The following is a 27,741-nucleotide window of genomic DNA, read 5'->3' as shown; positions in this document are numbered from 1 at the left end:
GGCCCTGGTGGTCATCTGATCTGGTGGTCATCTGGCCCTGGTGGTCATCTGGCCCTGGTGGTCATCTGATCTGGTGGTCATCTGGCCCTGGTGGTCATCTGGCCCTGGTGGTCATCTGGCCCTGGTGGTCATCTGGCCCTGGTGGTCATCTGGCCCTGGTGGTATTCTGGCCCTGGTGGTCATCTGGCCCTGGTGGTCATTCTGGCCCTGGTGGTCATCTGGCCCTGGTGGTCATCTGGCCTGGTGGTCATCTGGCCCTGGTGGTCATCTGGCCCTGGTGGTCATCTCTGGTGGTCCTGGTGGTCATCTGGCCCTGGTGGTCATCTGGCCCTGGTGGTCATCTGGCCCTGGTGGTCATCTGGCCCTGGTGGTCATCTGGCCCTGGTGGTCATCTGGCCCTGGTGGTCATCTGGCCCTGGTGGTCATCTGGCCCTGGTGGTCATTCTGGTCATCTGGCCCTGGTGGTCATCTGGCCCTGGTGGTCATCTGGCCCTGGTGGTCATCTGGCCCTGGTGGTCATCTGGCCCTGGTCATCTGGCCCTGGTGGTCATCTGGCCCTGGTGGTCATCTGGCCCTGATGGTCATCTGGCCCTGGTGGTATTCTGGCCCTGGTGGTCATCTGGCCCTGGTGGTCATCTGGCCCTGGTGGTCATCTGGCCCTGGTGGTCATCTGGCCCTGGTGGTCATCTGGCCCTGGTGGTCATCTGGCCCATCTGGCCCTGGTGGTCATCTGGCCCTGGTGGTCATCTGGCCCTGGTGGTCATCTGGCCCTGGTGGTCATCTGGCCCTGGTGGTCATCTGGCCCTGGTGGTCATCTGGCCCTGGTGGTCATCTGGCCCTGGTGGTCATCTGGCCCTGGTGGTCTGGCCCATCTGGCCCTGGTGGTCATCTGGCCCTGGTGGTCATCTGGCCCTGGTGGTCATCTGATCTGGTGGTCATCTGGCCCTGGTGGTCATCTGGCCCTGGTGGTCATCTGGCCCTGGTGGTCATCTGGTGGTCATCTGGCCCTGGTGGTCATCTGGCCCTGGTGGTCATCTGGCCCTGGTGGTCATCTGGCCCTGGTGGTCATCTGGCCCTGGTGGTCATGGCCCTGGTGGTCATCTGGCCCTGGTGGTCATCTGGCCCTGGTGGTATTCTGGCCCTGGTGGTCATCTGGCCCTGGTGGTATTCTGGCCCTGGTGGTCATCTGGCCCTGGTGGTCATCTGGCCCTGGTGGTCATCTGGCCCTGGTGGTCATCTGGCCCTGGTGGTCATCTCTGGATTCTCTGGTGGTCATCTGGCCCTGGTGGTCATCTGGCCCTGGTGGTCATCTGGCCCTGGTGGTCATCTGGATCTGGTGGTCATCTGGCCCTGGTGGTCATCTGGCCCTGGTGGTCATCTGGCCCTGGTGGTCATCTGGCCCTGGCCCTGGTCATCTGGCCCTGGTGGTCATCTGGCCCTGGTGGTCATCTGGCCCTGGTGGTCATCTGGCCCTGGTGGTCATCTGGCCCTGGTGGTCATCTGGCCCTGGTGGTCATCTGGCCCTGGTGGTCATCTGGCCCTGGTGGTCATCTGGCCCTGGTGGTCATCTGGCCCTGGTGGTCATCTGGCCCTGGTGGTCATCTGGCCCTGGTGGTCATCTGGCCCTGGTGGTCATCTGGCCCTGGTGGTCATCTGGCCCTGGTGGTCATCTGGCCCTGGTGGTCATCTGGCCCTGGTATTCTGGTGGTGGTCATCTGGCCCTGGTGGTCATCTGGCCCTGGTGGTCATTCTGGCCCTGGTGGTCATCTGGCCCTGGTGGTCATCTGGCCCTGATGGTCATCTGGCCCTGGTGGTCATCTGGCCTGGTGGTCATCTGGCCCTGATCTGGTCATCTGGCCCTGGTGGTCATCTGGCCCTGGTGGTCATCTGGCCCTGGTGGTCATCTGGCCCTGGTGGTATTCTGGCCCTGGTGGTCATCTGGCCCTGGTGGTCATCTGGCCCTGGTGGTCATCTCTGGCCCTGGTGGTCATCTGGCCCTGGTGGTCATCTGGCCCTGGTGGTCATCTGGCCCTGGTGGTCATCTGGCCCTGGTGGTCATCTGGCCCTGGTGGTCATCTGGCCCTGGTGGTCATCTGGCCCTGGTGGTCATCTGGCCCTGGTGGTCATCTGGCCTGGTGGTCATCTGGCCCTGGTGGTCATCTGGCCCTGGTGGTCATCTGGCCCTGGTGGTCATCTGGCCCTGGTGGTCATCTGGTCATCCCTGGTGGTCATCTGGCCCTGGTGGTCATCTGGCCCTGGTGGTCATCTGGCCCTGGTGGTCATCTGGCCCTGGTGGTCATGGCCCTGGTGGTCATCTGGCCCTGGTGGTCATCTGGCCCTGGTGGTCATCTGGCCCTGGTGGTCATCTGGCCCTGGTGGTCATCTGGCCCTGGTGGTCATCTGGCCCTGGTGGTCATCTGGCCCTGGTGGTCATCTGGCCCTGGTGGTCATCTGGCCCTGGTGGTCATCTGGCCCTGGTGGTCATCTGGCCCTGGTGGTCATCTGGCCCTGGTGGTCATCTGGCCCTGGTGGTCATCTGGCCCTGGTCATCTGGTCATCTGGCCCTGGTGGTCATCTGGCCCTGGTGGTCATCTGGTGGTCATCTGGTGGTCATCTGGCCCTGGTGGTCATCTGGCCCTGGTGGTCATCTGGCCCTGGTGGTCATCTGGCCCTGGTGGTCATCTGGCCCTGGTGGTCATCTGGCCCTGGTGGTCATCTGGCCCTGGTGGTCATCTGGCCCTGGTGGTCATCTGGCCCTGGTGGTCATCTGGCCCTGGTGGTCATCTGGCCCTGGTGGTCATCTGGCCCTGGTGGTCATCTGGCCCTGGTGGTCATCTGGCCCTGGTGGTCATCTGGCCTGGTGGTCATCTGGCCCTGGTGGTCATCTGGCCCTGGTGGTATTCTGGCCCTGGTGGTCATCTGGCCCTGGTGGTATTCTGGCCCTGGTGGTCATCTGGCCCTGGTGGTCATCTGGCCCTGGTGGTCATCTGGCCCTGGTGGTCATCTGGCCCTGGTGGTCATCTGGCCCTGGTGGTCATCTGGCCCTGGTGGTCATCTGGCCCTGGTGGTCATTCTGGCCCTGGTGGTCATCTGGCCCTGGTGGTCATCTGGCCCTGATGGTCATCTGGCCCTGGTGGTCATCTGGCCCTGGTGGTCATCTGGCCCTGGTGGTCATCTGGCCCTGGTGGTATTCTGGCCCTGGTGGTCATCTGGCCCTGGTGGTCATCTGGCCCTGGTGGTCATCTGGCCCTGGTGGTCATCTGGCCCTGGTGGTCATCTGGCCCTGGTGGTCATCTGGCCCTGGTGGTCATCTGGCCCTGGTGGTCATCTGGCCCTGGTGGTCATCTGGCCCTGGTGGTCATCTGGCCCTGGTGGTCATCTGGCCCTGGTGGTCATCTGGCCCTGGTGGTCATCTGGCCCTGGTGGTCATCTGGCCCTGGTGGTCATCTGGCCCTGGCCCTGGTGGTCATCTGGCCCTGATGGTCATCTGGCCCTGGTGGTCATCTGGCCCTGGTGGTATCTTCTGGTCCTGGCCCTGGTGGTCATCTGGCCCTGGTGGTCATTCTGGTCATCTGGCCCCATCTGATGGTCATCTGGCCCTGGTGGTCATCTGGCCCTGGTGGTCATCTGGCCCTGGTGGTCATCTGGCCCTGGTGGTCATCTGGCCCTGGTGGTCTCTGGCCCTGGTGGTCATCTGGCCCTGGTGGTCATCTGGCCCTGGTGGTCCCTGGTGGTCATCTGGCCCTGGTGGTCATCTGGCCCTGATGGTCATCTGGCCCTGGTGGTATTCTGGCCCTGGTGTCATCTGGCCCTGGTGGTCATCTGGCCCTGGTGGTATTCTGGCCCTGGTGGTCATCTGGCCCTGGTGGTCATCTGGCCCTGGTGGTCATCTGGCCCTGGTGGTCATCTGGCCCTGGTGGTCATCTGGCCCTGGTGGTCATCTGGCCCTGGTGGTCATCTGGCCCTTGGTCATCTGGCCCTGGTCATCTGGCCCTGCCCTGGTGGTCATCTGGGTGGTCATCTGGCCCTGGTGGTCATCTGGCCCTGGTGGTCATCTGGCCCTGGTGGTCATCTGGCCCTGGTGGTCATCTGGCCCTGGTGGTCATCTGGCCCTGGTGGTCATCTGGCCCTGGTGGTCATCTGGCCCTGGTGGTGGTCATCTGGCCCTGGTGGTCATCTGGCCCTGGTGGTCATGGCCCTGGTCATCTGCCCTGGTGGTCATCTGGCCCTGGTGGTCATCTGGCCCTGGTGGTCATCTGGCCCTGGTGGTCATCTGGCCTGGTGGTCATCTGGCCCTGGTGGTCATCTGGCCCTGGTGGTCATCTGGCCCTGGTGGTCATCTGGCCCTGGTGGTCATCTGGCCCTGGTGGTCATCTGGCCCTGGTGGTCATCTGGCCCTGGTGGTCATCTGATCTGGTGGTCATCTGGCCCTGGTGGTCATCTGGCCCTGGTGGTCATCTGGCCCTGGTGGTCATCTGGATGGTCATCCCCTGGTGGTCATCTGGCCCTGGTGGTCATCTGGCCCTGGTGGTCATCTGGCCTGGTGGTCATCTGGCCCTGGTGGTCATCTGGCCCTGGTGGTCATCTGGCCCTGGTGGTCATCTGGCCCTGGTCATCTGGTCTGGTGGTCATTCTGGCCCTGGTGGTCATCTGGCCCTGGTGGTCATCTGGCCTGGTGGTCATCTGGTCATCTGGCCCTGGTGGTCATCTGGCCCTGGTGGTCATCTGGCCCTGGTGGTCATCTGGCCCTGGTGGTCATCTGGCCCTGGTGGTCATCTGGCCCTGGTGGTCATCTGGCCCTGGTGGTCATCTGGCCCTGGTGGTCATCTGGCCCTGGTGGTCATCTGATCTGGTGGTCATCTGGCCCTGGTGGTCATCTGGCCCTGGTGGTCATCTGGCCCTGGTGGTCATCTGGCCCTGGTGGTCATCTGGCCCTGGTGGTCATCTGGCCCTGGTGGTCATCTGGCCCTGGTCATCTGGCCCTGGTGGTCATCTGGCCCTGGTGGTCATCTGGCCCTGGTGGTCATCTGGCCCTGGTGGTCATCTGGCCCTGGTGGTCATCTGGCCCTGGTGGTCATCTGGCCCTGGTGGTCATCTGGCCCTGGTGGTCATCTGGCCCTGGTGGTCATCTGGCCCTGGTGGTCATCTGGCCCTGGTGGTCATCTGGCCCTGGTGGTCATCTGGCCCTGGTGGTCATCTGGCCCTGGTGGTATTCTGGCCCTGGTGGTCATCTGGCCCTGGTGGTCATCTCTGGCCCTGGTGGTCATCTGGCCCTGGTGGTCATCTGGCCCTGGTGGTCATCTGGCCCTGGTGGTCATCTGGCCCTGGTGGTCATCTGGCCCTGGTGGTCATCTGGCCCTGTCATCTGGCCCTGGTGGTCATCTGGCCCTCTGGCCCTGGTGGTCATCTGGCCCTGGTGGTCATCTGGCCCTGGTGGTCATCTGGTGGTCATCTGGCCTGGTGGTCATCTGGCCCTGGTGGTCATCTGGCCCTGGTGGTCATCTGGCCCTGGTGGTCATCTGGCCCTGGTGGTCATCTGGCCCTGGTGGTCATCTGGCCCTGGTGGTCATCTGGCCCTGATGGTCATCTGGCCCTGGTGGTCATCTGCCCTGGTGGTCATCTGGCCCTGGTGGTCATCTGGTGGTCATCTGGCCCTGGTGGTCATCTGGCCCTGGTGGTCATCTGGCCCTGGTGGTCATCTGGCCCTGGTGGTCATCTGGCCCTGGTGGTCATCTGGCCCTGGTGGTCATCTGGCCCTGGTGGTCATCTGGCCCTGGTGGTCATCTGGCCCTGGTGGTCATCTGGCCCTGGTGGTCATCTGGCCCTGGTGGTCATCTCTGGCCCTGGTGGTCATCTGGCCCTGGTGGTCATCTGGCCCTGGTGGTCATCTGGCCCTGGTGGTCATCTGGCCCTGGTGGTCATCTCTGGCCCTGGTGGTCATCTGGCCCTGGTGGTATTCTGGCCCTGGTGGTCATCTGGCCCTGGTGGTCATCTGGCCTGGTGGTCATCTGGCCCTGGTGGTCATCTGGCCCTGGTGGTCATCTGGCCCTGGTGGTCATCTGGCCCTGGTGGTCATCTGGCCCTGGTGGTCATTCTGGCCCTGGTGGTCATCTGGCCCTGGTGGTCATCTGGCCCTGGTGGTCATCTGGCCCTGGTGGTCATCTGGCCCTGGTGGTCATCTGCCCTGGTGGTCATCTGGCCCTGGTGGTCATCTGGCCTGGTGGTCATCTGGCCCTGGTGGTCATCTGGCCCTGGTGGTCATCTGGCCCTGGTGGTCATCTGGCCCTGGTGGTCATCTGGCCCTGGTGGTCATCTGGCCCTGGTGGTCATCTGGCCCTGGTGGTCATCTGGTCATCTGGCCCTGGTGGTCATCTGGCCCTGGTGGTCATCTGGCCCTGGTGGTCATCTGGCCCTGGTGGTCATCTGGCCCTGGTGGTCATCTGGCCCTGGTGGTCATCTGGCCCTGGTGGTATTCTGGCCCTGGTGGTCATCTGGCCCTGGTGGTCATCTGGTCATCTGGCCCTGGTGGTCATCTGGCCCTGGTGGTCATCTGGCCCTGGTGGTCATCTGGCCCTGGTGGTCATCTGGCCCTGGTGGTCATCTGGCCCTGGTGGTCATCTGGCCCTGGTGGTCATCTGGCCCTGGTGGTCATCTGGCCCTGGTGGTCATCTGGCCCTGTGGTCATCTGGCCCTGGTGGTCATCTGGCCCTGGTGGTCATCTGGCCCTGGTGGTCATCTGGCCCTGGTGGTCATCTGGCCTGGTGGTCATCTGGCCCTGGTGGTCATTCTGGCCCTGGTGGTCATCTGGCCCTGGTGGTCATCTGGCCCTGGTGGTCATCTGGCCCTGGTGGTCATCTGGCCTGGTGGTCATCTGGCCCTGGTGGTCATCTGGCCCTGGTGGTCATCTGGCCCTGGTGGTCATCTGGCCCTGGTGGTCATCTGGCCCTGGTGGTCATCTGGCCCTGGTGGTCATCTGGCCCTGGTGGTCATCTGGCCCTGGTGGTCATCTGGCCCTGGTGGTCATCTGGCCCTGGTGGTCATCTGGCCCTGGTGGTCATCTGGCCCTGGTGGTCATCTGGGTGGTATCTGGCCCTGGTGGTCATCTGGCTGATGGTCATCTGGCCTGGTGGTCATCTGGCCCTGGTGGTCATCTGGCCCTGGTGGTCATCTGGCCCTGGTGGTCATCTGGCCCTGGTGGTCATCTGGCCCTGGTGGTCATCTGGCCCTGGTGGTCATCTGGCCCTGGTGGTCATCTGGCCCTGGTGGTCATCTGGCCCTGATGGTCATCTGGCCCTGGTGGTCATCTGGCCCTGGTGGTCATCTGGCCCTGGTGGTCATCTGGCCCTGGTGGTCATCTGGCCTGGGCCCTGGTGGTCATCTGGCCCTGGTGGTCATCTGGCCCTGGTGGTCATCTGCCCTGGTGGTATTCTGGCCCTGGTGGTCATCTGGCCCTGGTGGTCATCTGGCCCTGGTGGTCATCTGGCCCTGGTGGTCATCTGGCCCTGGTGGTCATCTGGCCCTGGTGGTCATCTGGCCCTGGTGGTCATCTGGCCCTGGTGGTCATCTGGCCCTGGTGGTCATCTGGCCCTGGTGGTCATCTGGCCCTGGTGGTCATCTGGCCCTGGTGGTCATCTGGCCTGGTGGTCATCTGGCCCTGGTGGTCATCTGGCCCTGGTGGTCATCTGGCCCTGGTGGTCATCTGGCCCTGGTGGTCATCTGGTGGTCATCTGGCCCTGGTGGTCATCTGGCCCTGGTGGTCATCTGGCCCTGGTGGTCATCTCTGTGGCTGGCCTGGTGGTCATCTGGCCCTGGTGGTCATCTGGCCCTGGTGGTCATCTGGCCCTGGTGGTCATCTGGCCCTGGTGGTCATCTGGCCTGGTGGTCATCTGGCCCTGGTGGTCATTCTGGCCCTGGTGGTCATCTGGCCCTGGTGGTATCTGGCCCTGATGGTCATCTGGCCCTGGTGGTCATCTGGCCCTGGTGGTCATCTGGCCCTGGTGGTCATCTGGCCCTGGTGGTCATCTGATCTGGTGGTCCTGGCCCTGGTGGTCATCTGGCCCTGGTGGTCATCTGGCCCTGGTGGTCATCTGGCCCTGGTGGTCATCTGGCCCTGGTGGTCATCTGGCCCTGGTGGTCATCTGGCCCTGGTGGTCATCTGGCCCTGGTGGTCATCTGGCATCCTGGTGGTCATCTGGCCCTGGTGGTCATCTGGCCCTGGTGGTCATCTGGCCCTGGTCATCTGGCCCTGGTGGTCATCTGGCCCTGGTGGTCATTCTGGCCCTGGTGGTCATCTGGCCCTGGTGGTCATCTGGCCCTGATGGTCATCTGGCCCTGGTGGTCATCTGGCCCTGGTGGTCATCTGGTCATCTGGCCCTGGTGGTCATCTGGCCCTGGTGGTCATCTGGCCCTGGTGGTCATCTGGCCCTGGTGGTCATCTGGCCCTGGTGGTCATCTGGCCCTGGTGGTCATCTGGCCCTGGTGGTCATCTGGCCCTGGTGGTCATCTGGCCCTGGTGGTCATCTGGCCCCTGGTGGTCATCTGGCCCTGGTGGTCATCTGGCCTGGTGGTCATCTGGCCCTGGTGGTCATCTGGCCCTGGTGGTCATCTGGCCCTGGTGGTCATCTGGCCCTGGTGGTCATCCTGGTGGTCATCTGGTATTCCCTGGTGGTCATCTGGCCCTGGTGGTCATCTGGCCCTGGTGGGCCCTGGTGGTCATCTGGCCCTGGTGGTCATCTGATCTGGTGGTCATCTGGCCCTGGTGGTCATCTGGCCCTGGTGGTCATCTGATCTGGTGGTCATCTGGCCCTGGTGGTCATCTGGCCCTGGTGGTCATCTGGCCCTGGTGGTCATCTGGCCCTGGTGGTCATCTGGCCCTGGTGGTCATCTGGCCCTGGTGGTCATCTGGCCCTGGTGGTCATCTGGCCCTGGTGGTCATCTGGCCCTGGTGGTCATCTGGTGGTCATCTGGCCCTGGTGGTCATCTGGCCCTGGTGGTCATCTGGCCCTGGTGGTATTCTGGCCCTGGTGGTCATCTGGCCCTGGTGGTCATCTGGCCTGGTGGTCATCTGGCCCTGGTGGTCATCTGGCCCTGGTGGTCATCTGGCCCTGGTGGTCATCTGGCCCTGGTGGTCATCTGGCCCTGGTGGTCATCTGGCCCTGGTGGTCATCTGGCCCTGGTGGTCATCTGGCCCTGGTGGTCATCTGGCCCTGGTGGTCATCTGGCCCTGGTGGTCATCTGGCCCTGGTGGTCATCTGGCCCTGGTAATCTGGCATCTGGTGGCCCTGGTGGTATTCTGGCCCTGGTGGTCATCTGGCCCTGGTGGTCATCTGGCCCTGATGGTCATCTGGCCCTGGTGGTCATCTCTGTATTCTGGCCCTGGTGGTCATCTGGCCCTGGTGGTCATCTGGCCCTGGTGGTCATCTGGCCCTGGTGGTCATCTGGCCCTGGTGGTCATCTGGCCCTGGTGGTCATTCTGGCCCTGGTGGTCATCTGGCCCTGGTGGTCATCTCTGGCCCTGGTGGTCATCTGGCCCTGGTGGTCATCTGGCCCTGGTGGTCATCTGGCCCTGGTGGTCATCTGGCCCTGGTGGTCATCTGGCCCTGTGGTCATCTGGCCCTGGTGGTCATCTGGCCCTGGTGGTCATCTGGCCTGGTGGTCATCTGGCCCTGGTGGTCATCTGGCCCTGGTGGTCATCTGGCCCTGGTGGTCATCTGGCCCTGGTGGTCATCTGGCCCTGGTGGTCATCTGGCCCTGGTGGTCATCTGGTCATCCTGGTGGTCATCTGGCCCTGGTGGTCATCTGGCCCTGGTGGTCATCTGGCCCTGGTGGTCATTCTGGCCCTGGTGGTCATCTGGCCCTGGTGGTCATCTGGCCCTGGTGGTCATCTGGTCCCTGGTGGTCATCTGGTCATCCTGGTGGTCATCTGGCCCTGGTGGTCATCTGGCCCTGGTGGTCATCTCTGGCCCTGGTGGTCATCTGGCCCTGGTGGTCATCTGGCCCTGGTGGTCATCTCTGGCCCTGGTGGTCATCTGGCCCTGGTGGTCATCTGGCCCTGGTGGTCATCTGGCCCTGGTGGTCATCTGGCCCTGGTGGTCATCTGGCCTGGTGGTCATCTGGCCCTGGTGGTCATCTCTGGTGGTCATCTGGCCCTGGTGGTCATCTGGCCCTGGTGGTCATCTGGCCCTGGTGGTCATCTGGCCCTGGTGGTCATCTGCCCTGGTGGTCATCTGGCCCTGGTGGTCATCTGGCCCTGGTGGTCTGATGGTCTGGCCCTGGTGGTCATCTGGCCCTGGTGGTGGTCATCTGGCCCTGGTGGTCATCTGGTCATCTGCCCTGGTGGTCATCTGGTGGTCATTCTGGCCCTGGTGGTCATCTGGCCCTGGTGGTCATCTGGCCCTGGTGGTCATCTGGCCCTGGTGGTCATCTGGTGGTCTCTGGCCCTGGTGGTCATCTGGCCCTGGTGGCCCTGGTGGTCATCTGGCCCTGGTGGTCATCTGGCCCTGGTGGTCATCTGGCCCTGGTGGTCATCTGGCCTGGTGGTCATCTGGCCCTGGTGGTCATCTGGCCCTGGTGGTATTCTGGCCCTGGTGGTCTGGCCTGGTGGTCTGGCCCTGGTGGTCATCTGGCCCTGGTGGTCATCTGGCCCTGGTGGTATTCTGGCCCTGGTGGTCATCTGGCCCTGGTGGTCATCTGGCCCTGGTGGTCATGGTCATCATCTGGCCCTGGTGGTCATCTGGCCTGGTGGTCATCTGGCCCTGGTGGTCATCTGGCCCTGGTGGTCATCTGGCCCTGGTGGTCATCTGGCCCTGGTGGTCATCTGGCCTGGTGGGTGGTCATCTGGCCCTGGTGGTCATCTGGCCCTGGTGGTCATCTGGCCCTGGTGGTCATCTGGCCCTGGTGGTCATCTGGCCCTGGTGGTCATCTGGCCCTGGTGGTCATCTGGCCCTGGTGGTCATCTGGCCCTGGTGGTCATCTGGCCCTGGTGGTCATCTGGCCCTGGTGGTCATCTGGCCCTGGTGGTCATCTGGCCTGGTGGTCATCTGGTGGTCATCTGGCCCTGGTGGTCATCTGGCCCTGGTGGTCATCTCTGGCCCTGGTGGTCATCTGGCCCTGGTGGTCATCTGGCCCTGGTGGTCATCTGGCCCTGGTCATCTGGCCCTGGTGGTCATCTGGCCCTGGTGGTCATCTGGCCCTGGTGGTCATCTGGCCCTGGTGGTCATCTGGCCCTGGTGGTCATCTGGCCCTGGTGGTCATCTGGCCCTGGTGGTCATCTGCCCTGGTGGTCATCTGGCCCTGGTGGTCATCTGGCCCTGGTGGTATTCTGGCCCTGGTGGTCATCTGGCCCTGGTGGTCATCTGGCCCTGGTGGTCATCTGATCTGGTGGTCATCTGGCCCTGGTGGTCATCTGGCCCTGGTGGTCATCTGGCCCTGGTGGTCATCTGGCCCTGGTGGTCATCTGGCCCTGGTGGTCATCTGGCCCTGGTGGTCATCTGGCCCTGGTGGTCATGGTGGTCATCCTGGTGGTCATCTGGCCCTGGTGGTCATCTGGTCATCCTGGTGGTCATCTGGCCCTGGTGGTCATCTGGCCCTGGTGGTCATCTGGTCCCTGGTGGTCATCTGGCCCTGGTGGTATTCTGGCCCTGGTGGTCATCTGGCCCTGGTGGTCATCTGGCCCTGGTGGTCATCTGGCCCTGGTGGTCATCTGATCTGGTGGTCATCTGGCCCTGGTGGTCATCTGGCCCTGGTGGTCATCTGGCCCTGGTGGTCATCTGGCCCTGGTGGTCATCTGGCCCTGGTGGTATTCTGGCCCTGGTGGTCATCTGGCCCTGGTGGTATTCTGGCCCTGGTGGTCATCTGGCCCTGGTGGTCATCTGGCCCTGGTGGTCATCTGGCCCTGGTGGTCATCTGGCCCTGGTGGTCATCTGGCCCTGGTGGTCATCTGGCCCTGATGGTCATCTGGCCCTGGTCATCTGGCCTGGTGGTATCTGGCCCTGGTGGTATTCTGGCCCTGGTGGTCATCTGGCCCTGGTGGTCATCTGGCCCTGGTGGTCATCTGGCCCTGGTGGTCATTCTGGCCCTGGTGGTCATCTGGCCCTGGTGGTCATCTGGCCCTGGTGGTCATCTGGCCCCATCTGATGGTCATCTGGCCCTGGTGGTCATTCTGGCCCTGGTGGTCATCTGGCCCTGGTGGTCATCTGGCCCTGGTGGTCATCTGGCCCTGGTGGTCATCTGGCCCTGGTGGTCATCTGGTCATCCCTGGTGGTCATCTGGCCCTGGTGGTCATCTGGCCCTGGTGGTCATCATCTGGCCCTGGTGGTCATCTGGCCCTGGTGGTCATCTGGCCCTGGTGGTCATCTGGCCTGGTGGTCATCTGGCCCTGGTGGTCATCTGCCCTGGTGGTCATCTGGCCCTGGTGGTCATCTGGCCCTGGTGGTCATCTGGCCCTGGTGGTCATCTGGCCCTGGTGGTCATCTGGCCCTGGTGGTCATCTGATCTGGTGGTCATTCTGGCCCTGGTGGTCATCTGGCCCTGGTGGTCATCTGGCCCTGGTGGTCATCTGGCCCTGGTGGTCATCTGGCCCTGGTGGTCATCTGGCCCTGGTGGTCATCTGGCCCTGGTGGTCATCTGGCCCTGGTGGTCATCTGGCCCTGGTGGTCATCTGGCCCTGGTGGTCATCTGGCCCTGGTGGTCATCTGGCCCTGGTGGTCATCTGGCCCTGGTGGTCATCTGGCCCTGGTGGTCATCTGGCCCTGGTGGTCATCTGGCCCTGGTGGTCATCTGGCTGGTGGTCATTCCTGGTGGTCATTCTGGCCCTGGTGGTCATCTGGCCCTGGTGGTCATCTGGCCCTGGTGGTATTCTGGCCCTGGTGGTCATCTGGCCCTGGTGGTCATCTGGCCCTGGTGGTCATCTGGCCCTGGTGGTCATCTGGCCCTGGTGGTCATCTGGCCCTGGTGGTATTGGCCCTGTGGTCCTGGTGGTCATCTGGCCCTGGTGGTCATCTGGCCCTGGTGGTCATCTGGCCCTGGTGGTCATCTGGCCCTGGTGGTCATCTGGCCCTGGTCATCTGGCCCTGGTGGTCATCTGGCCCTGGTGGTCATCTGGCCCTGGTGGTCATCTGGCCCTGGTGGTCATCTGGCCCTGGTGGTCATCTGGCCCTGGTGGTCATCTGGCCCTGGTGGTCATCTGGCCCTGGTGGTCATCTGGCCCTGGTGGTCATCTGGGTGGTCATCTGGCCCTGGTGGTCATCTGGCCCTGGTGGTCATCTGGCCCTGGTGGTCATTCTGGCCCTGGTGGTCATCTGGTCATCTGGTCATCTGGCCCTGGTGGTATTCTGGCCCTGGTGGTCATCTGGCCCTGGTGGTCATCTGGCCCTGATGGTCATCTGGCCCTGGTGGTCATCTGGCCCTGATGGTCATCTGGCCCTGGTGGTCATCTGGCCCTGGTGGTATCTTCTGGCCCTGGTGGTCATCTGGCCCTGGTGGTCATCTGGCCCTGGTGGTCATCTGGCCATCTGGATGGTCATCTGGCCCTGGTGGTATTCTGGCCCTGGTGGTCATCTCTGGCCCTGGTGGTCATTCTGGCCCTGGTGGTCATCTGGCCCTGGTGGTCATCTGGCCCTGGTCATTCTGGCCCTGGTGGTCATCTGGCCCTGGTGGTCATCTGGCCCTGGTGGTCATCTGGCCTGGTGGTCTGGCCCTGGTGGTCATCTGGCCCTGGTGGTCATCTGGCCCTGGTGGTCATCTGGCCCTGGTGGTCATCTGGCCCTGGTGGTCATCTGGCCCTGGGTCATCTGGTATTCTGGCCCTGGTGGTCATCTGGCCCTGGTGTGGTCATCTGGCCCTGGTGGTCATCTGGTGGTCATCTGCCCTGTGGTCATCTGGCCCTGGTGGTCATCTGCCCTGGTGGTCATCTGGCCCTGGTGGTCATCTGGCCCTGGTGGTCATCTGATCTGGTGGTCATCTGGCCCTGGTGGTCATCTGGCCCTGGTGGTCATCTGGCCCTGGTGGTCATCTGGCCCTGGTGGTCATTCTGGTGGCATCCTGATGGTCATCTGTCATCTGGCCTGGTGGTCATCTGGCCCTGGTGGTCATCTGGCCCTGGTATTCTGGCCCTGGTGGTCATCTGGCCCTGGTGGTCATCTGGCCCTGGTGGTCATCTGGCCCTGGTGGTCATCTGATCTGGTGGTCATCTGGCCTGGTGGTCTGGCCCTGGTGGTGGTCATCTGGCCCTGGTGGTCATCTGGCCCTGGTGGTCATCTGGCCCTGGTGGTCATCTGATCTGGTGGTCATCTGGCCCTGGTGGTCATCTGGCCCTGGTGGTCATCTGGCCCTGGTGGTATTCTGGCCCTGATGGTCATCTGGCCCTGGTGGTATTCTGGCCCTGGTGGTCATCTGGCCCTGGTGGTCATCTGGCCCTGGTGGTATTCTGGCCCTGGTGGTCATCTGGCCCTGGTGGTCATCTGGCCCTGGTGGTCATCTGGCCCTGATGGTCATCTGGCCCTGGTGGTCATCTGGCCCTGATGGTCATCTGGCCCTGGTGGTCATCTGGCCCTGGTGGTATTCTGGCCCTGGTGGTCATCTGGCCCTGGTGGTCATCTGGCCCTGGTGGTCATCTGGCCCTGATGGTCATCTGGCCCTGGTGGCCCTATCATCTGGCCCTGGTGGTATTCTGGCCCTGGTGGTCATCTGGCCCTGGTGGTCATCTGGCCCTGGTGGTATTCTGGCCTTGGTGGTCATCTCTGGCCCTGGTGGTCATCTGGCCCTGGTGGTCATGGTCATCTGGCCCTGGTGGTCATCTGGGCCTGATGGTCATCTGGCCCTGGTGGTATTCTGGCCTGGTGGTCATCTGGCCCTGGTGGTCATCTGGGCCCTGGTGGTATTCTGGCCCTGGTGGTCATCTGGCCCTGGTGGTCATCTGGCCCTGGTGGTCATCTGGCCCTGGTGGTCATCTGGCCCTGGTGGTTCTGGCCCTGGTGGTCATCTGGCCCTGGTCATCTGCCCTGGTGGTCATCTGGCCCTGGTGGTGGTCATCTGGCCCTGGTGGTCATCTGGCCCTGGTGGTCATCTGGCCCTGGTGGTCATCTGGCCCTGATGGTCATCTGGCCCTGGTGGTCATCTGGCCCTGGTGGTCATCTGGCCCTGGTGGTATTCTGGCCCTGGTGGTCATCTGGCCCTGGTGGTATTCTGGCCCTGGTGGTCATCTGGCCCTGGTGGTCATCTGGCCCTGATGGTCATCTGGCCCTGGTGGTCATCTGGCCCTGATGGTCATCTGGCCCTGGTGGTCATCTGGCCCTGGTGGTATTCTGGCCCTGGTGTTCATCTGGCCCTGGTGGTAATCTGGCCCTGGTGGTCATCTGGCCCTGATGGTCATCTGGCCCTGGTGGTATTCTGGCCCTGGTGGTCATCTGGCCCTGGTGGTATTCTGGCCCTGGTGGTCATCTGGCCCTGGTGGTATTCTGGCCCTGGTGGTCATCTGGCCCTGGTGGTCATCTGGCCCTGATGGTCATCTGGCCCTGGTGGTCATCTGGCCCTGATGGTCATCTGGCCCTGGTGGTCATCTGGCCCTGGTGGTATTCTGGCCCTGGTGTTCATCTGGCCCTGGTGGTAATCTGGCCCTGGTGGTCATCTGGCCCTGATGGTCATCTGGCCCTGGTGGTATTCTGGCCTTGGTGGTATTCTGGCCCTGGTGGTCATCTGGCCCTGGTGGTCATCTGGCCCTGGTGGTATTCTGGCCCTGGTGGTCATCTGGCCCTGGTGGTCATCTGGCCCTGATGGTCATCTGGCCCTGGTGGTCATCTGGCCTTGATGGTCATCTGGCCCTGGTGGTATTCTGGCCCTGGTGGTCATCTGGCCCTGGTGGTCATCTGGCCCTGGTGGTATTCTGGCCCTGGTGGTCATCTGGCCCTGGTGGTCATCTGGCCCTGGTGGTCATCTGGCCCTGGTGGTATTCTGGCCCTGGTGGTCATCTGGCCCTGGTGGTCATCTGGCCCTGGTGCCCTGGTGGTCATCTGGCCCTGGTGGTCATCTGGCCCTGGTGGTCATCTGGCCCTGGTGGTATTCTGGCCCTGGTGGTCATCTGGCCCTGATGGTCATCTGGCCCTGGTGGTCATCTGGCCCTGGTGGTCATCTGGCCCTGGTGCCCTGGTGGTCATCTGGCCCTGGTGGTCATCTGGCCCTGGTGGTCATCTGGCCCTGGTGGTATTCTGGCCCTGGTGGTCATCTGGCCCTGATGGTCATCTGGCCCTGGTGGTCATCTGGCCCTGGTGGTCATCTGGCCCTGGTGGTATTCTGGCCCTGGTGGTCATCTGGCCCTGGTGGTCATCTGGCCCTGGTGGTCATCTGGCCCTGGTGGTATTCTGGCCCTGGTGGTCATCTGGCCCTGGTGGTCATCTGGCCCTGATGGTCATGTGGCCCTGGTGGTCATCTGGCCCTGATGGTCATCTGGCCCTGGTGGTCATCTGGCCCTGGTGGTATTCTGGCCCTGGTGGTCATCTGGCCCTGGTGGTCATCTGGCCCTGGTGGTCATCTGGCCCTGATGGTCATCTGGCCCTGGTGGTATTCTGGCCCTGGTGGTATTCTGGCCCTGGTGGTCATCTGGCCCTGGTGGTATTCTGGCCCTGGTGGTCATCTGGCCCTGATGGTCATCTGGCCCTGGTGGTCATCTGGCCTTGATGGTCATCTGGCCCTGGTGGTATTCTGGCCCTGGTGGTCATCTGGCCCTGGTGGTCATCTGGCCCTGGTGGTCATCTGGCCCTGGTGGTATTCTGGCCCTGGTGGTCATCTGGCCCTGGTGGTCATCTGGCCCTGGTGGTATTCTGGCCCTGGTGGTCATCTGGCCCTGGTGGTCATCTGGCCCTGGTGCCCTGGTGGTCATCTGGCCCTGGTGGTCATCTGGCCCTGGTGGTCATCTGGCCCTGGTGGTATTCTGGCCCTGGTGGTCATCTGGCCCTGGTGGTCATCTGGCCCTGGTGGTATTCTGGCCCTGGTGGTCATCTGGCCCTGGTGGTCATCTGGCCCTGGTGGTCATCTGATCTGGTGGTCATCTGGCCCTGGTGGTCATCTGATCTGGTGGTCATCTGGCCCTGGTGGTCATCTGGCCCTGGTGGTCATCTGGCCCTGGTGGTCATCTGATCTGGTGGTCATCTGGCCCTGGTGGTCATCTGGCCCTGGTGGTCATCTGGCCCTGGTGGTATTCTGGCCCTGATGGTCATCTGGCCCTGGTGGTATTCTGGCCCTGGTGGTCATCTGGCCCTGGTGGTCATCTGGCCCTGGTGGTATTCTGGCCCTGGTGGTCATCTGGCCCTGGTGGTCATCTGGCCCTGGTGGTCATCTGATCTGGTGGTCATCTGGCCCTGGTGGTCATCTGATCTGGTGGTCATCTGGCCCTGGTGGTCATCTGATCTGGTGGTCATCTGGCCCTGGTGGTATTCTGGCCCTGGTGGTCATCTGGCCCTGGTGCCCTGGTGGTCATCTGGCCCTGGTGGTCATCTGGCCCTGGTGGTCATCTGGCCCTGGTGGTATTCTGGCCCTGGTGGTCATCTGGCCCTGATGGTCATCTGGCCCTGGTGGTCATCTGGCCCTGGTGGTCATCTGGCCTGGCCCTGGTGGTGGTATTCTGGCCCTGGTGGTCATCTGGCCCTGGTGGTCATCTGGCCCTGGTGGTCATCTGGCCCTGGTGGTCATCTGGCCCTGGTGGTCATCTGGCCCTGGTGGTCATCTGGCCCTGATGGTCATGTGGCCCTGGTGGTCATCTGGCCCTGATGGTCATCTGGCCCTGGTGGTCATCTGGCCCTGGTGGTATTCTGGCCCTGGTGGTCATCTGGCCCTGGTGGTCATCTGGCCCTGGTGGTCATCTGGCCCTGATGGTCATCTGGCCCTGGTGGTATTCTGGCCCTGGTGGTATTCTGGCCCTGGTGGTCATCTGGCCCTGGTGGTATTCTGGCCCTGGTGGTCATCTGGCCCTGATGGTCATCTGGCCCTGGTGGTCATCTGGCCTTGATGGTCATCTGGCCCTGGTGGTATTCTGGCCCTGGTGGTCATCTGGCCCTGGTGGTCATCTGGCCCTGGTGGTCATCTGGCCCTGGTGGTATTCTGGCCCTGGTGGTCATCTGGCCCTGGTGGTCATCTGGCCCTGGTGGTATTCTGGCCCTGGTGGTCATCTGGCCCTGGTGGTCATCTGGCCCTGGTGCCCTGGTGGTCATCTGGCCCTGGTGGTTATCTGGCCCTGGTGGTCATCTGGCCCTGGTGGTATTCTGGCCCTGGTGGTCATCTGGCCCTGGTGGTCATCTGGCCCTGGTGGTATTCTGGCCCTGGTGGTCATCTGGCCCTGGTGGTCATCTGGCCCTGGTGGTCATCTGGCCCTGGTGGTCATCTGATCTGGTGGTCATCTGGCCCTGGTGGTCATCTGGCCCTGGTGGTCATCTGGCCCTGGTGGTATTCTGGCCCTGATGGTCATCTGGCCCTGGTGGTATTCTGGCCCTGGTGGTCATCTGGCCCTGGTGGTCATCTGGCCCTGGTGGTATTCTGGCCCTGGTGGTCATCTGGCCCTGGTGGTCATCTGGCCCTGGTGGTCATCTGATCTGGTGGTCATCTGGCCCTGGTGGTCATCTGATCTGGTGGTCATCTGGCCCTGGTGGTCATCTGATCTGGTGGTCATCTGGCCCTGGTGGTATTCTGGCCCTGGTGGTCATCTGGCCCTGGTGGTCATCTGGCCCTGGTGGTCATCTGGCCCTGATGGTCATCTGGCCCTGGTGGTATTCTGGCCCTGGTGGTATTCTGGCCCTGGTGGTCATCTGGCCCTGGTGGTCATCTGGCCCTGGTGGTATTCTGGCCCTGGTGGTCATCTGGCCCTGGTGGTCATCTGGCCCTGATGGTCATCTGGCCCTGGTGGTCATCTGGCCCTGATGGTCATCTGGCCCTGGTGGTCATCTGGCCCTGGTGGTCATCTGGCCCTGGTGGTATTCTGGCCCTGGTGGTCATCTGGCCCTGGTGGTCATCTGGCCCTGGTGGTATTCTGGCCCTGGTGGTCATCTGGCCCTGGTGGTCATCTGGCCCTGGTGCCCTGGTGGTCATCTGGCCCTGGTGGTCATCTGGCCCTGGTGGTCATCTGGCCCTGGTGGTATTCTGGCCCTGGTGGTCATCTGGCCCTGATGGTCATCTGGCCCTGGTGGTCATCTGGCCCTGGTGGTCATCTGGCCCTGGTGGTATTCTGGCCCTGGTGGTCATCTGGCCCTGGTGGTCATCTCTCCCTGGTACCGTATAGAACAGAAACATTAACTCATGCTTTGGAACACGGTCTTGTTAGGTTTATCACCCCAAAGCAACCCCCCGGGGAAAATCTTGGACCCATTCAAACAATTAATACCACACATAGCAGGCTATAGTATGTATTCAGCTCTCCCTCTCCCAGGCTATAGTATGTATTCAGCTCCCCCTCTCCCAGGCTATAGTATGTATTCAGCTCTCCCTCTCCCAGGCTATAGTATGTATTCAGCTCTCCCTCTCCTAGGCTATAGTGTGTATTCAGCTCCCCCTCTCCCAGGCTATAGTATGTATTCAGCTCCCCCTCTCCCAGGCTATAGTATGTATTCAGCTCCCCCTCTCCCAGGCTATAGTATGTATTCAGCTCCCCCTCTCCTCTTCAGATGAAGAGGAGGACGACCGTGACAATATACAGTGATGTAACAATGTACAAATGGTTAAAGTACACAAGGTAAAACTAAATAAGCATAAATATGGGTTGTATTTACAATGGTGTTTGTTCTTCACTGGTTGACCTTTTCTTGTGGCAACAGGTCACTAATCTTGCTGCGGTGTCTCTAATATGGTCAGACAATGGGCAGGAGGTTAGGAAGTGTAGCTCAGTTTCCACCTCATTTTGTCTCTCTCTGTCTCTCTATCTGTCTCTCTCTATTGTCTCTCTCTCTATCTCTCTCTCTCTCTATTTACAAAGCCATTTTGGGTTTACTACCTTTTTATTTGTGCGTTTTTATTGTTCAGAAATGTGTTGGGTCGTCTCTTCGTTCGCTGGACTTTCTCCTGCTAACTGTTCCAAATGTCCGAACTGAATTTGGTAAAAGGGCCTTTATGTCCTCTGCGCCATCGTCTTGGAACGCCTTACAAAATACTTTTAAACTGGAAGAACTTGTCCCGATTGGTGTTTTTAAATCACTGATGAAGGATTTTGAGGCTGATTCCCTGACCTGTCATGGTTTTTAATTTGCTGTTTTATACTCTTGTGAATTCAATGGTTTTTACTAGATTACTTGTAGTTTTTCATGTTGTCTGTCTGTAATTTTTTTGTAATGACTTGGTGCTGCCTATCTTGGCCAGGGCACTCTTGAAAAAGAGATTTTAATCTCAATGAGCCCTTCCTGGTTAAATAAAGTTTAAATAAAAATTACATTTAAAAATTGTCTCTCTCTCTATTGTCTCTCTCTATTGTCTCTGTCTCTCTCTGTCTCTCTCTATTGTCTCTCTCTATTGTCTCTGTCTCTCTCTGTCTCTCTCTATTGTCTCTCTCTATTGTCTCTGTCTCTCTCTGTCTCTCTCTATTGTCTCTGTCTCTCTCTGTCTCTCTCTATTGTCTCTCTCTATTGTCTCTGTCTCTCTCTGTCTCTCTCTATTGTCTCTGTCTCTCTCTGTCTCTCTCTATTGTCTCTCTCTATTGTCTCTGTCTCTCTCTGTCTCTCTCTATTGTCTCTGTCTCTCTCTGTCTCTCTCTATTGTCTCTCTCTATTGTCTCTGTCTCTCTCTGTCTCTCTCTATTGTCTCTCTCTATTGTCTCTGTCTCTCTCTGTCTCTCTCTATTGTCTCTCTCTATTGTCTCTGTCTCTCTCTGTCTCTCTCTGTCTCTCTCTATTGTCTCTGTCTCTCTCTGTCTCTCTCTGTCTCTCTCTGTCTCTCTCTATTGTCTCTGTCTCTCTCTGTCTCTCTCTATTGTCTCTGTCTCTCTCTGTCTCTCTCTATTGTCTCTCTCTATTGTCTCTGTCTCTCTCTGTCTCTCTCTATTGTCTCTCTCTATTGTCTCTGTCTCTCTCTGTCTCTCTCTGTCTCTCTCTATTGTCTCTGTCTCTCTCTGTCTCTCTCTGTCTCTCTCTCTATTGTCTCTGTCTCTCTCTGTCTCTCTCTCTATTGTCTCTGTCTCTATCTGTCTCTCTGTATTGTCTCTGTCTCTCTGTCTATCTGTCTCTCTCTATTGTCTCTGTCTCTCTCTGTCTCTCTCTATTGTCTCTGTCTCTCTCTATTGTCTCTGTCTCTCTCTATTGTCTCTGTCTCTCTCTATTGTCTCTCTCTATTGTCTCTGTCTCTCTCTCTATTGTCTCTGTCTCTCTCTCTATTGTCTCTGTCTCTATCTGTCTCTCTGTATTGTCTCTGTCTCTCTGTCTATCTGTCTCTCTCTATTGTCTCTGTCTCTCTCTGTCTCTCTCTATTGTCTCTGTCTCTCTCTATTGTCTCTGTCTCTCTCTATTGTCTCTGTCTCTCTCTATTGTCTCTCTCTATTGTCTCTGTCTCTCTGTCTATCTGTCTCTCTCTGTCTCTCTCTGTCTCTCTCTCTATTGTCTCTGTCTCTCTGTCTCTCTCTGTATTGTCTCTGTCTCTCTGTCTCTCTCTCTCTGTCTCTCTCTGTCTCTCTCTCTATTGTCTCTGTCTCTCTGTCTCTCTCTCTCTGTCTCTGTCTGTCTCTCTGTCTCTCTGTCTCTCTCTGTCTCTCTCTGTCTCTCTCTCTATTGTCTCTGTCTCTCTGTCTCTCTCTGTCTCTCTCTCTATTGTCTCTGTCTCTCTGTCTATCTGTCTCTCTCTCTGTCTGTCTCTCACTATCTCAGGTCTGTCTGTCTCTCACTATCTCAGGTCTGTCTCTGTCTCTCAGTATCTCTCACTATCTCAGGTCTGTCTCTGTCTCTCAGTATCTCTCACTATCTCAGGTCTGTCTGTCTCACTATCTCTCACTATCTCAGGTCTGTCTGTCTCTCACTATCTCAGGTCTGTCTGTCTCACTATCTCTCACTATCTCAGGTCTGTCTGTCTCTCACTATCCCAGGTCTGTCTGTCTTACTATCTCAGGTCTGTCTCTGTCTCTCAGTATCTCAGGTCTGTCTGTCTCTCACTATCTCAGGTCTGTCTCTCACTATCTCAGGTCTGTCTCTGTCTCTCAGTATCTCAGGTCTGTCTCTGTCTCTCACTATCTCAGGTCTGTCTCTGTCTCTCACTATCTCAGGTCTGTCTGTCTCTGTCTCTCACTATCTCAGGTCTGTCTCTGTCTCTCACTATCTCAGGTCTGTCTCTCACTATCTCAGGTCTGTCTCTCACTATCTCAGGTCTGTCTCTCACTATCTCAGGTCTGTCTCTGTCTCTCACTATCTCTCACTATCTCAGGTCTGTCTCTGTCTCTCACTATCTCAGGTCTGTCTCTGTCTCTCACTATCTCAGGTCTGTCTGTCTCTCACTATCTCAGGTCTGTCTCTGTCTCTCACTATCTCTCACTATCTCAGGTCTGTCTCTGTCTCTCACTATCTCTCACTATCTCAGGTCTGTCTCTGTCTCTCACTATCTCTCACTATCTCAGGTCTGTCTCTGTCTCTCACTATCTCAGGTCTGTCTCTCACTATCTCAGGTCTGTCTCTGTCTCTCACTATCTCTCACTATCTCAGGTCTGTCTCTGTCTCTCACTATCTCAGGTCTGTCTGTCTCTCACTATCTCAGGTCTGTCTCTGTCTCTCACTATCTCTCACTATCTCAGGTCTGTCTGTCTCTCACTATCTCAGGTCTGTCTCTGTCTCTCACGATCTCTCACTATCTCAGGTCTGTCTCTGTCTCTCACTATCTCAGGTCTGTCTCTGTCTCTCACTATCTCAGGTCTGTCTCTGTCTCTCACTATCTCAGGTCTGTCTGTCTGTCTCTCACTATCTCAGGTCTGTCTCTGTCTCTCACTATCTCTCACTATCTCAGGTCTGTCTGTCTCTCACTATCTCAGGTCTGTCTGTCTCTCACTATCTCAGGTCTGTCTGTCTCTCACTATCTCAGGTCTGTCTCTGTCTCTCACTATCTCAGGTCTGTCTCTGTCTCTCACTATCTCAGGTCTGTCTCTGTTCTGGACGTCAGCCAGTAAGAAGGGTTTCACTCTTCCAGACGTGGTGAGGCTCCTCTGCCAGCGCACTGCACAACTCTGTCGCCTTGACAACCAGAAGGGGAGCCTTGTTCCCGGTCACGATGCAGACCTGGTCATATGGGACCCAGAGAAGGAGTTTGAGGCCAGTATTATAGGAGAGGGAGTCACTAAGATGAAGAACACACAGTCTTTCATTGTATCACAACTGTTCATTTGTTGGTTTTGTGCTCGGCTGTTATTTTATATTTCCATTGATGACCTTCCACAGGTGAAAGACGCAAGTATACATCACAAAAATAAGGTGAGATAAACCATGGGTACAATACCCTACACAATATTAAACTATGAACGATAGCATAAACCATGGGTACAATACCCTACACAATATTAAACTATGAAGATCAGTCCAGACTATACATATAAAGCCTTCGCAATCTACTGAAGGCAATGATCCTGGTTGACAATAATACCCCCCCACCCCCCGTCTCTCTCTCCAGCTAACTCCCTACCTGGGCCTGACGTTGCTTGGGGAGGTGAGTGTCACCATCGTCCGAGGCAGAGTGGTGTACAAGCAGGGTTCCTTCTCTCCTACGCCCCTGGGGAAGCATCTCCTCCTCCCCCAGGGGAAGACCCAGGTCTCCCTGTGTGATGGAGAGAAGACCGAGGGGACCCAGGCCTCACGGTGATGGAGAGAAGACCGAGGGGACCCAGGTCTCACGGTGATGGAGAGAAGACCGAGGGGACCCAGGCCTCATGGTGACTCCCTGGAAAACAGTGGCAAGACATGTTACCGAGGGGACAATCCTGGCTACATAAATACAATTAAATAAATGGACCATGGGGGGGGGGACACAGTTCAGATGCTTGACTGTTGTTTTAAGATGTTTTAATAAACAACGTAATCTCTTTCAAAAGGAGATTTGTGTCTACATTACATTACTCCCTCCACCTAAATCGAGTAGATTCCATAGTACAACAGTTAAGGAACTAGTGGAGAGTGGTGTGTGGGGGGGTTAATCTCCTGTGCCTGCCCCCTGCCTCTCCGTGTCACTGAGTAATCTCTGACCAAACAGACACTGGAAGCATATCAGCTCATAAACACCCTGAATCAAAGACGACAGGACAGAATCCCATGATCACACAAACACAGGTTTTACTAGGATATCAAGGTCATCATTTTTACCATTAGGTTTTAGGACTGAATGGAAAAGTCAGTATCTGCTGAATATGACCTACTGTATAAGAATTGACCTACTGTATAAGATATAGCCTACAGTATAAGATATGGCCTACAGTATAAGATATGACCTACTGTATAAGATATGACCTACTGTATAAGATACCGCCTACTGTATAAGATACGGCCTACAGTATAAGATATGGCCTACTGTATAAGATATGACCTACAGTATAAGATACGGCTTACTGTATAAGATATAGCCTACAGTATAAGATATAGCCTACAGTATAAGATATGGCCTACTGTATAAGATATGACCTACTGTATAAGATATGACCTACAGTATAAGATATGGCCTACTGTATAAGATACGGCCTACAGTATAAGATATGACCTACAGTATAAGATATGACCTACTGTATAAGATATGACCTACTGTATAAGATATGACCTGCAGTATAAGATATGACCTACTGTATAAGATACAGCCTACTGTATAAGATACGGCCTACAGTATAAGATACGGCCTACAGTATAAGATACGGCCTACTGTATAAGATATGGCCTACTGTATAAGATACGGCCTACAGTATAAGATATTGCCTACTGTATAAGATATGACCTACTGTATAAGATATGACCTACAGTATAAGATAGGACCTACTGTATAAGATATGGCCTACTGTATAAGATACGGCCTACAGTATAAGATATGGCCTACAGTATAAGATACGGCCTACTGTATAAGATATGACCTACTGTATAAGATATGACCTACTGTATAAGATATGGCCTACAGTATAAGATATGGCCTACAGTATAAGATACGGCCTACTGTATAAGATATGACCTACAGTATAAGATATGGCCTACTGTATAAGATACGGCCTACAGTATAAGATATGGCCTATAGTATAAGATATGGCCTACAGTATAAGATATTGGCTACTGTATAAGATATGGCCTACTGTATAAGATACGGCCTACAGTATAAGATATGGCCTATAGTATAAGATATGGCCTACAGTATAAGATACGGCCTACTGTATAAGATATGGCCTACTGTATAAGATATGACCTACAGTATAAGATATGACCTACAGTATAAGATATGACCTACAGTAGAAGATATGGCCTACTGTATAAGATACGGCCTACAGTATAAGATATGACCTACAGTATAAGATATGACCTACTGTATAAGATATGACCTACTGTATAAAGTAATCATTCTCACCCCCCTAAAAGATTTATATGCACTATTGTAAAGTGGCTGTTCCACTGGATGTCATAAGGTGAACGCACCAATTTGTAAGTCGCTCTGGATAAGAGCGTCTGCTAAATGACTTAAATGTAAATGTAAATGTAAGATACGGCCTACTGTATAAGATATGACCTACAGTATAAGATATGATCTACAGTATAAGATATGACCTACAGTATAAGATACGGCCTACAGTATAAGATATGGCCTACAGTATAAGATATGGTCTACTGTATAAGATATGGCCTACAGTATAAGATATGGCCTACAGTATAAGATATGACCTACAGTATAAGATATGGCCTACAGTATAAGATATACTTATATCCCTACACAATATTACAGTATAAGATATGGCCTACAGTATAAGATATGACCTACAGTATAAGATATGACCTACAGTATAAGATATGGCCTACAGTATAAGATATGGTATAAGATATGGCCTACAGTATAAGATATGACCTACAGTATAAGATATGACCTACTGTATAAGATATGACCTACAGTATAAGATGCGGCCTACTGTATAAGATACGGCCTACTGTATAAGATATGACCTACTGTATAAGATACGGCCTACTGTATAAGATATGACCTACAGTATAAGATATGACCTACTGTATAAGATATGACCTGCAGTATAAGATATGGCCTACTGTATAAGATATGACCTACAGTATAAGATATGACCTACAGTATAAGATACGGCCTACAGTATAAGATATGACCTACTGTATAAGATATGGCCTAGAGTATAAGATATGACCTACTGTATAAGATATGGCCTACAGTATAAGATATAACCTACTGTATAAGATATGACCTACAGTATAAGATATGGCCTACAGTATAAGATATAACCTACTGTATAAGATATGGCCTACAGTATAAGATATGACCTACTGTATAAGATATGACCTACAGTATAAGATATGACCTACAGTATAAGATATGGCCTACAGTATAAGATATAACCTACTGTATAAGATATGGCCTACAGTATAAGATACGGCCTACTGTATAAGAAACGGCCTACAGTATAAGATACGGCCTACAGTATAAGATACGGCCTACAGTATAAGATATGGCCTACAGTATAAGATATGGCCTACAGTATAAGATACGGCCTACTGTATAAGATACGGCCTACTGTATAAGATACGGCCTACAGTATAAGATACGGCCTACTGTATAAGATACGGCCTACAGTATAAGATAGGACCTACTGTATAAGATACGGCCTACTGTATAAGATACGACCTACAGTATAAGATACGACCTACTGTATAAGATATGACCTACTGTATAAGATATGACCTACAGTATAAGATATGGTCTACAGTATAAGATATGACCTACAGTATAAGATATGGTATAAGATATGGTCTACTGTACAAGATATGACCTACTGTACAAGATATGACCTACAGTATAAGATATGGTCTACAGTATAAGATATGACCTACAGTATAAGATATGACCTACAGTATAAGATATGGTCTACAGTATAAGATATGACCTACAGTATAAGATATGACCTACAGTATAAGATATGTTCTACAGTATAAGATATGACCTACAGTATAAGATATGGTCTACAGTATAAGATATGGCCTACAGTATAAGATATGACCTACAGTATAAGATATGGTCTACAGTATAAGATATGACCTACAGTATAAGATATGGTCTACAGTATAAGATATGACCTACAGTATAAGATATGACCTACTGTATCTATGACCTACAGTATAAGATATGGTCTACAGTATAAGATATGACCTACAGTATAAGATATGACCTACAGTATAAGATATGGTCTACAGTATAAGATATGACCTACAGTATAAGATATGACCTACAGTATAAGATATGTTCTACAGTATAAGATATGACCTACAGTATAAGATATGGTCTACAGTATAAGATATGGCCTACAGTATAAGATATGACCTACAGTATAAGATATGGTCTACAGTATAAGATATGACCTACAGTATAAGATATGGTCTACTGTACAAGATATGACCTACTGTACAAGATATGACCTACAGTATAAGATATGGTATAAGATATGACCTACTGTACAAGATATGACCTACAGTATAAGATATGGTATAAGATATGACCTACAGTGTAGGATATGACCTACAGTATAAGATATGGTATAAGATATGGTCTACAGTA

General features: G+C 56.4%; 1 protein-coding gene across 1 annotated transcript in view; it reads left to right on the top strand.

The window, feature by feature from the left end:
• zgc:103559 (Allantoinase, mitochondrial) overlaps nucleotides 1-24,024 on the top strand; it is a 55,672-nt gene extending 31,648 nt beyond the window's left edge. The window contains exons 9-11 of the mRNA XM_065009342.1: nucleotides 23,077-23,249; nucleotides 23,376-23,408; nucleotides 23,605-24,024. Coding sequence (XP_064865414.1) covers nucleotides 23,077-23,249; nucleotides 23,376-23,408; nucleotides 23,605-23,793 — 395 coding nt within the window. The 3' untranslated portion in view covers nucleotides 23,794-24,024. The remainder of the gene's footprint in view (nucleotides 1-23,076; nucleotides 23,250-23,375; nucleotides 23,409-23,604) is intronic.
• The last annotated feature ends 3,717 nt before the right edge of the window (nucleotides 24,025-27,741 follow it).

The sequence above is a fragment of the Oncorhynchus nerka genome, linkage group LG24 (genome assembly GCF_034236695.1).
Source record: "Oncorhynchus nerka isolate Pitt River linkage group LG24, Oner_Uvic_2.0, whole genome shotgun sequence".
In the NCBI taxonomy this organism is placed as follows: Eukaryota; Metazoa; Chordata; class Actinopteri; order Salmoniformes; family Salmonidae; genus Oncorhynchus; species Oncorhynchus nerka.
This window is presented reverse-complemented; position numbering and strand designations above follow the sequence as displayed.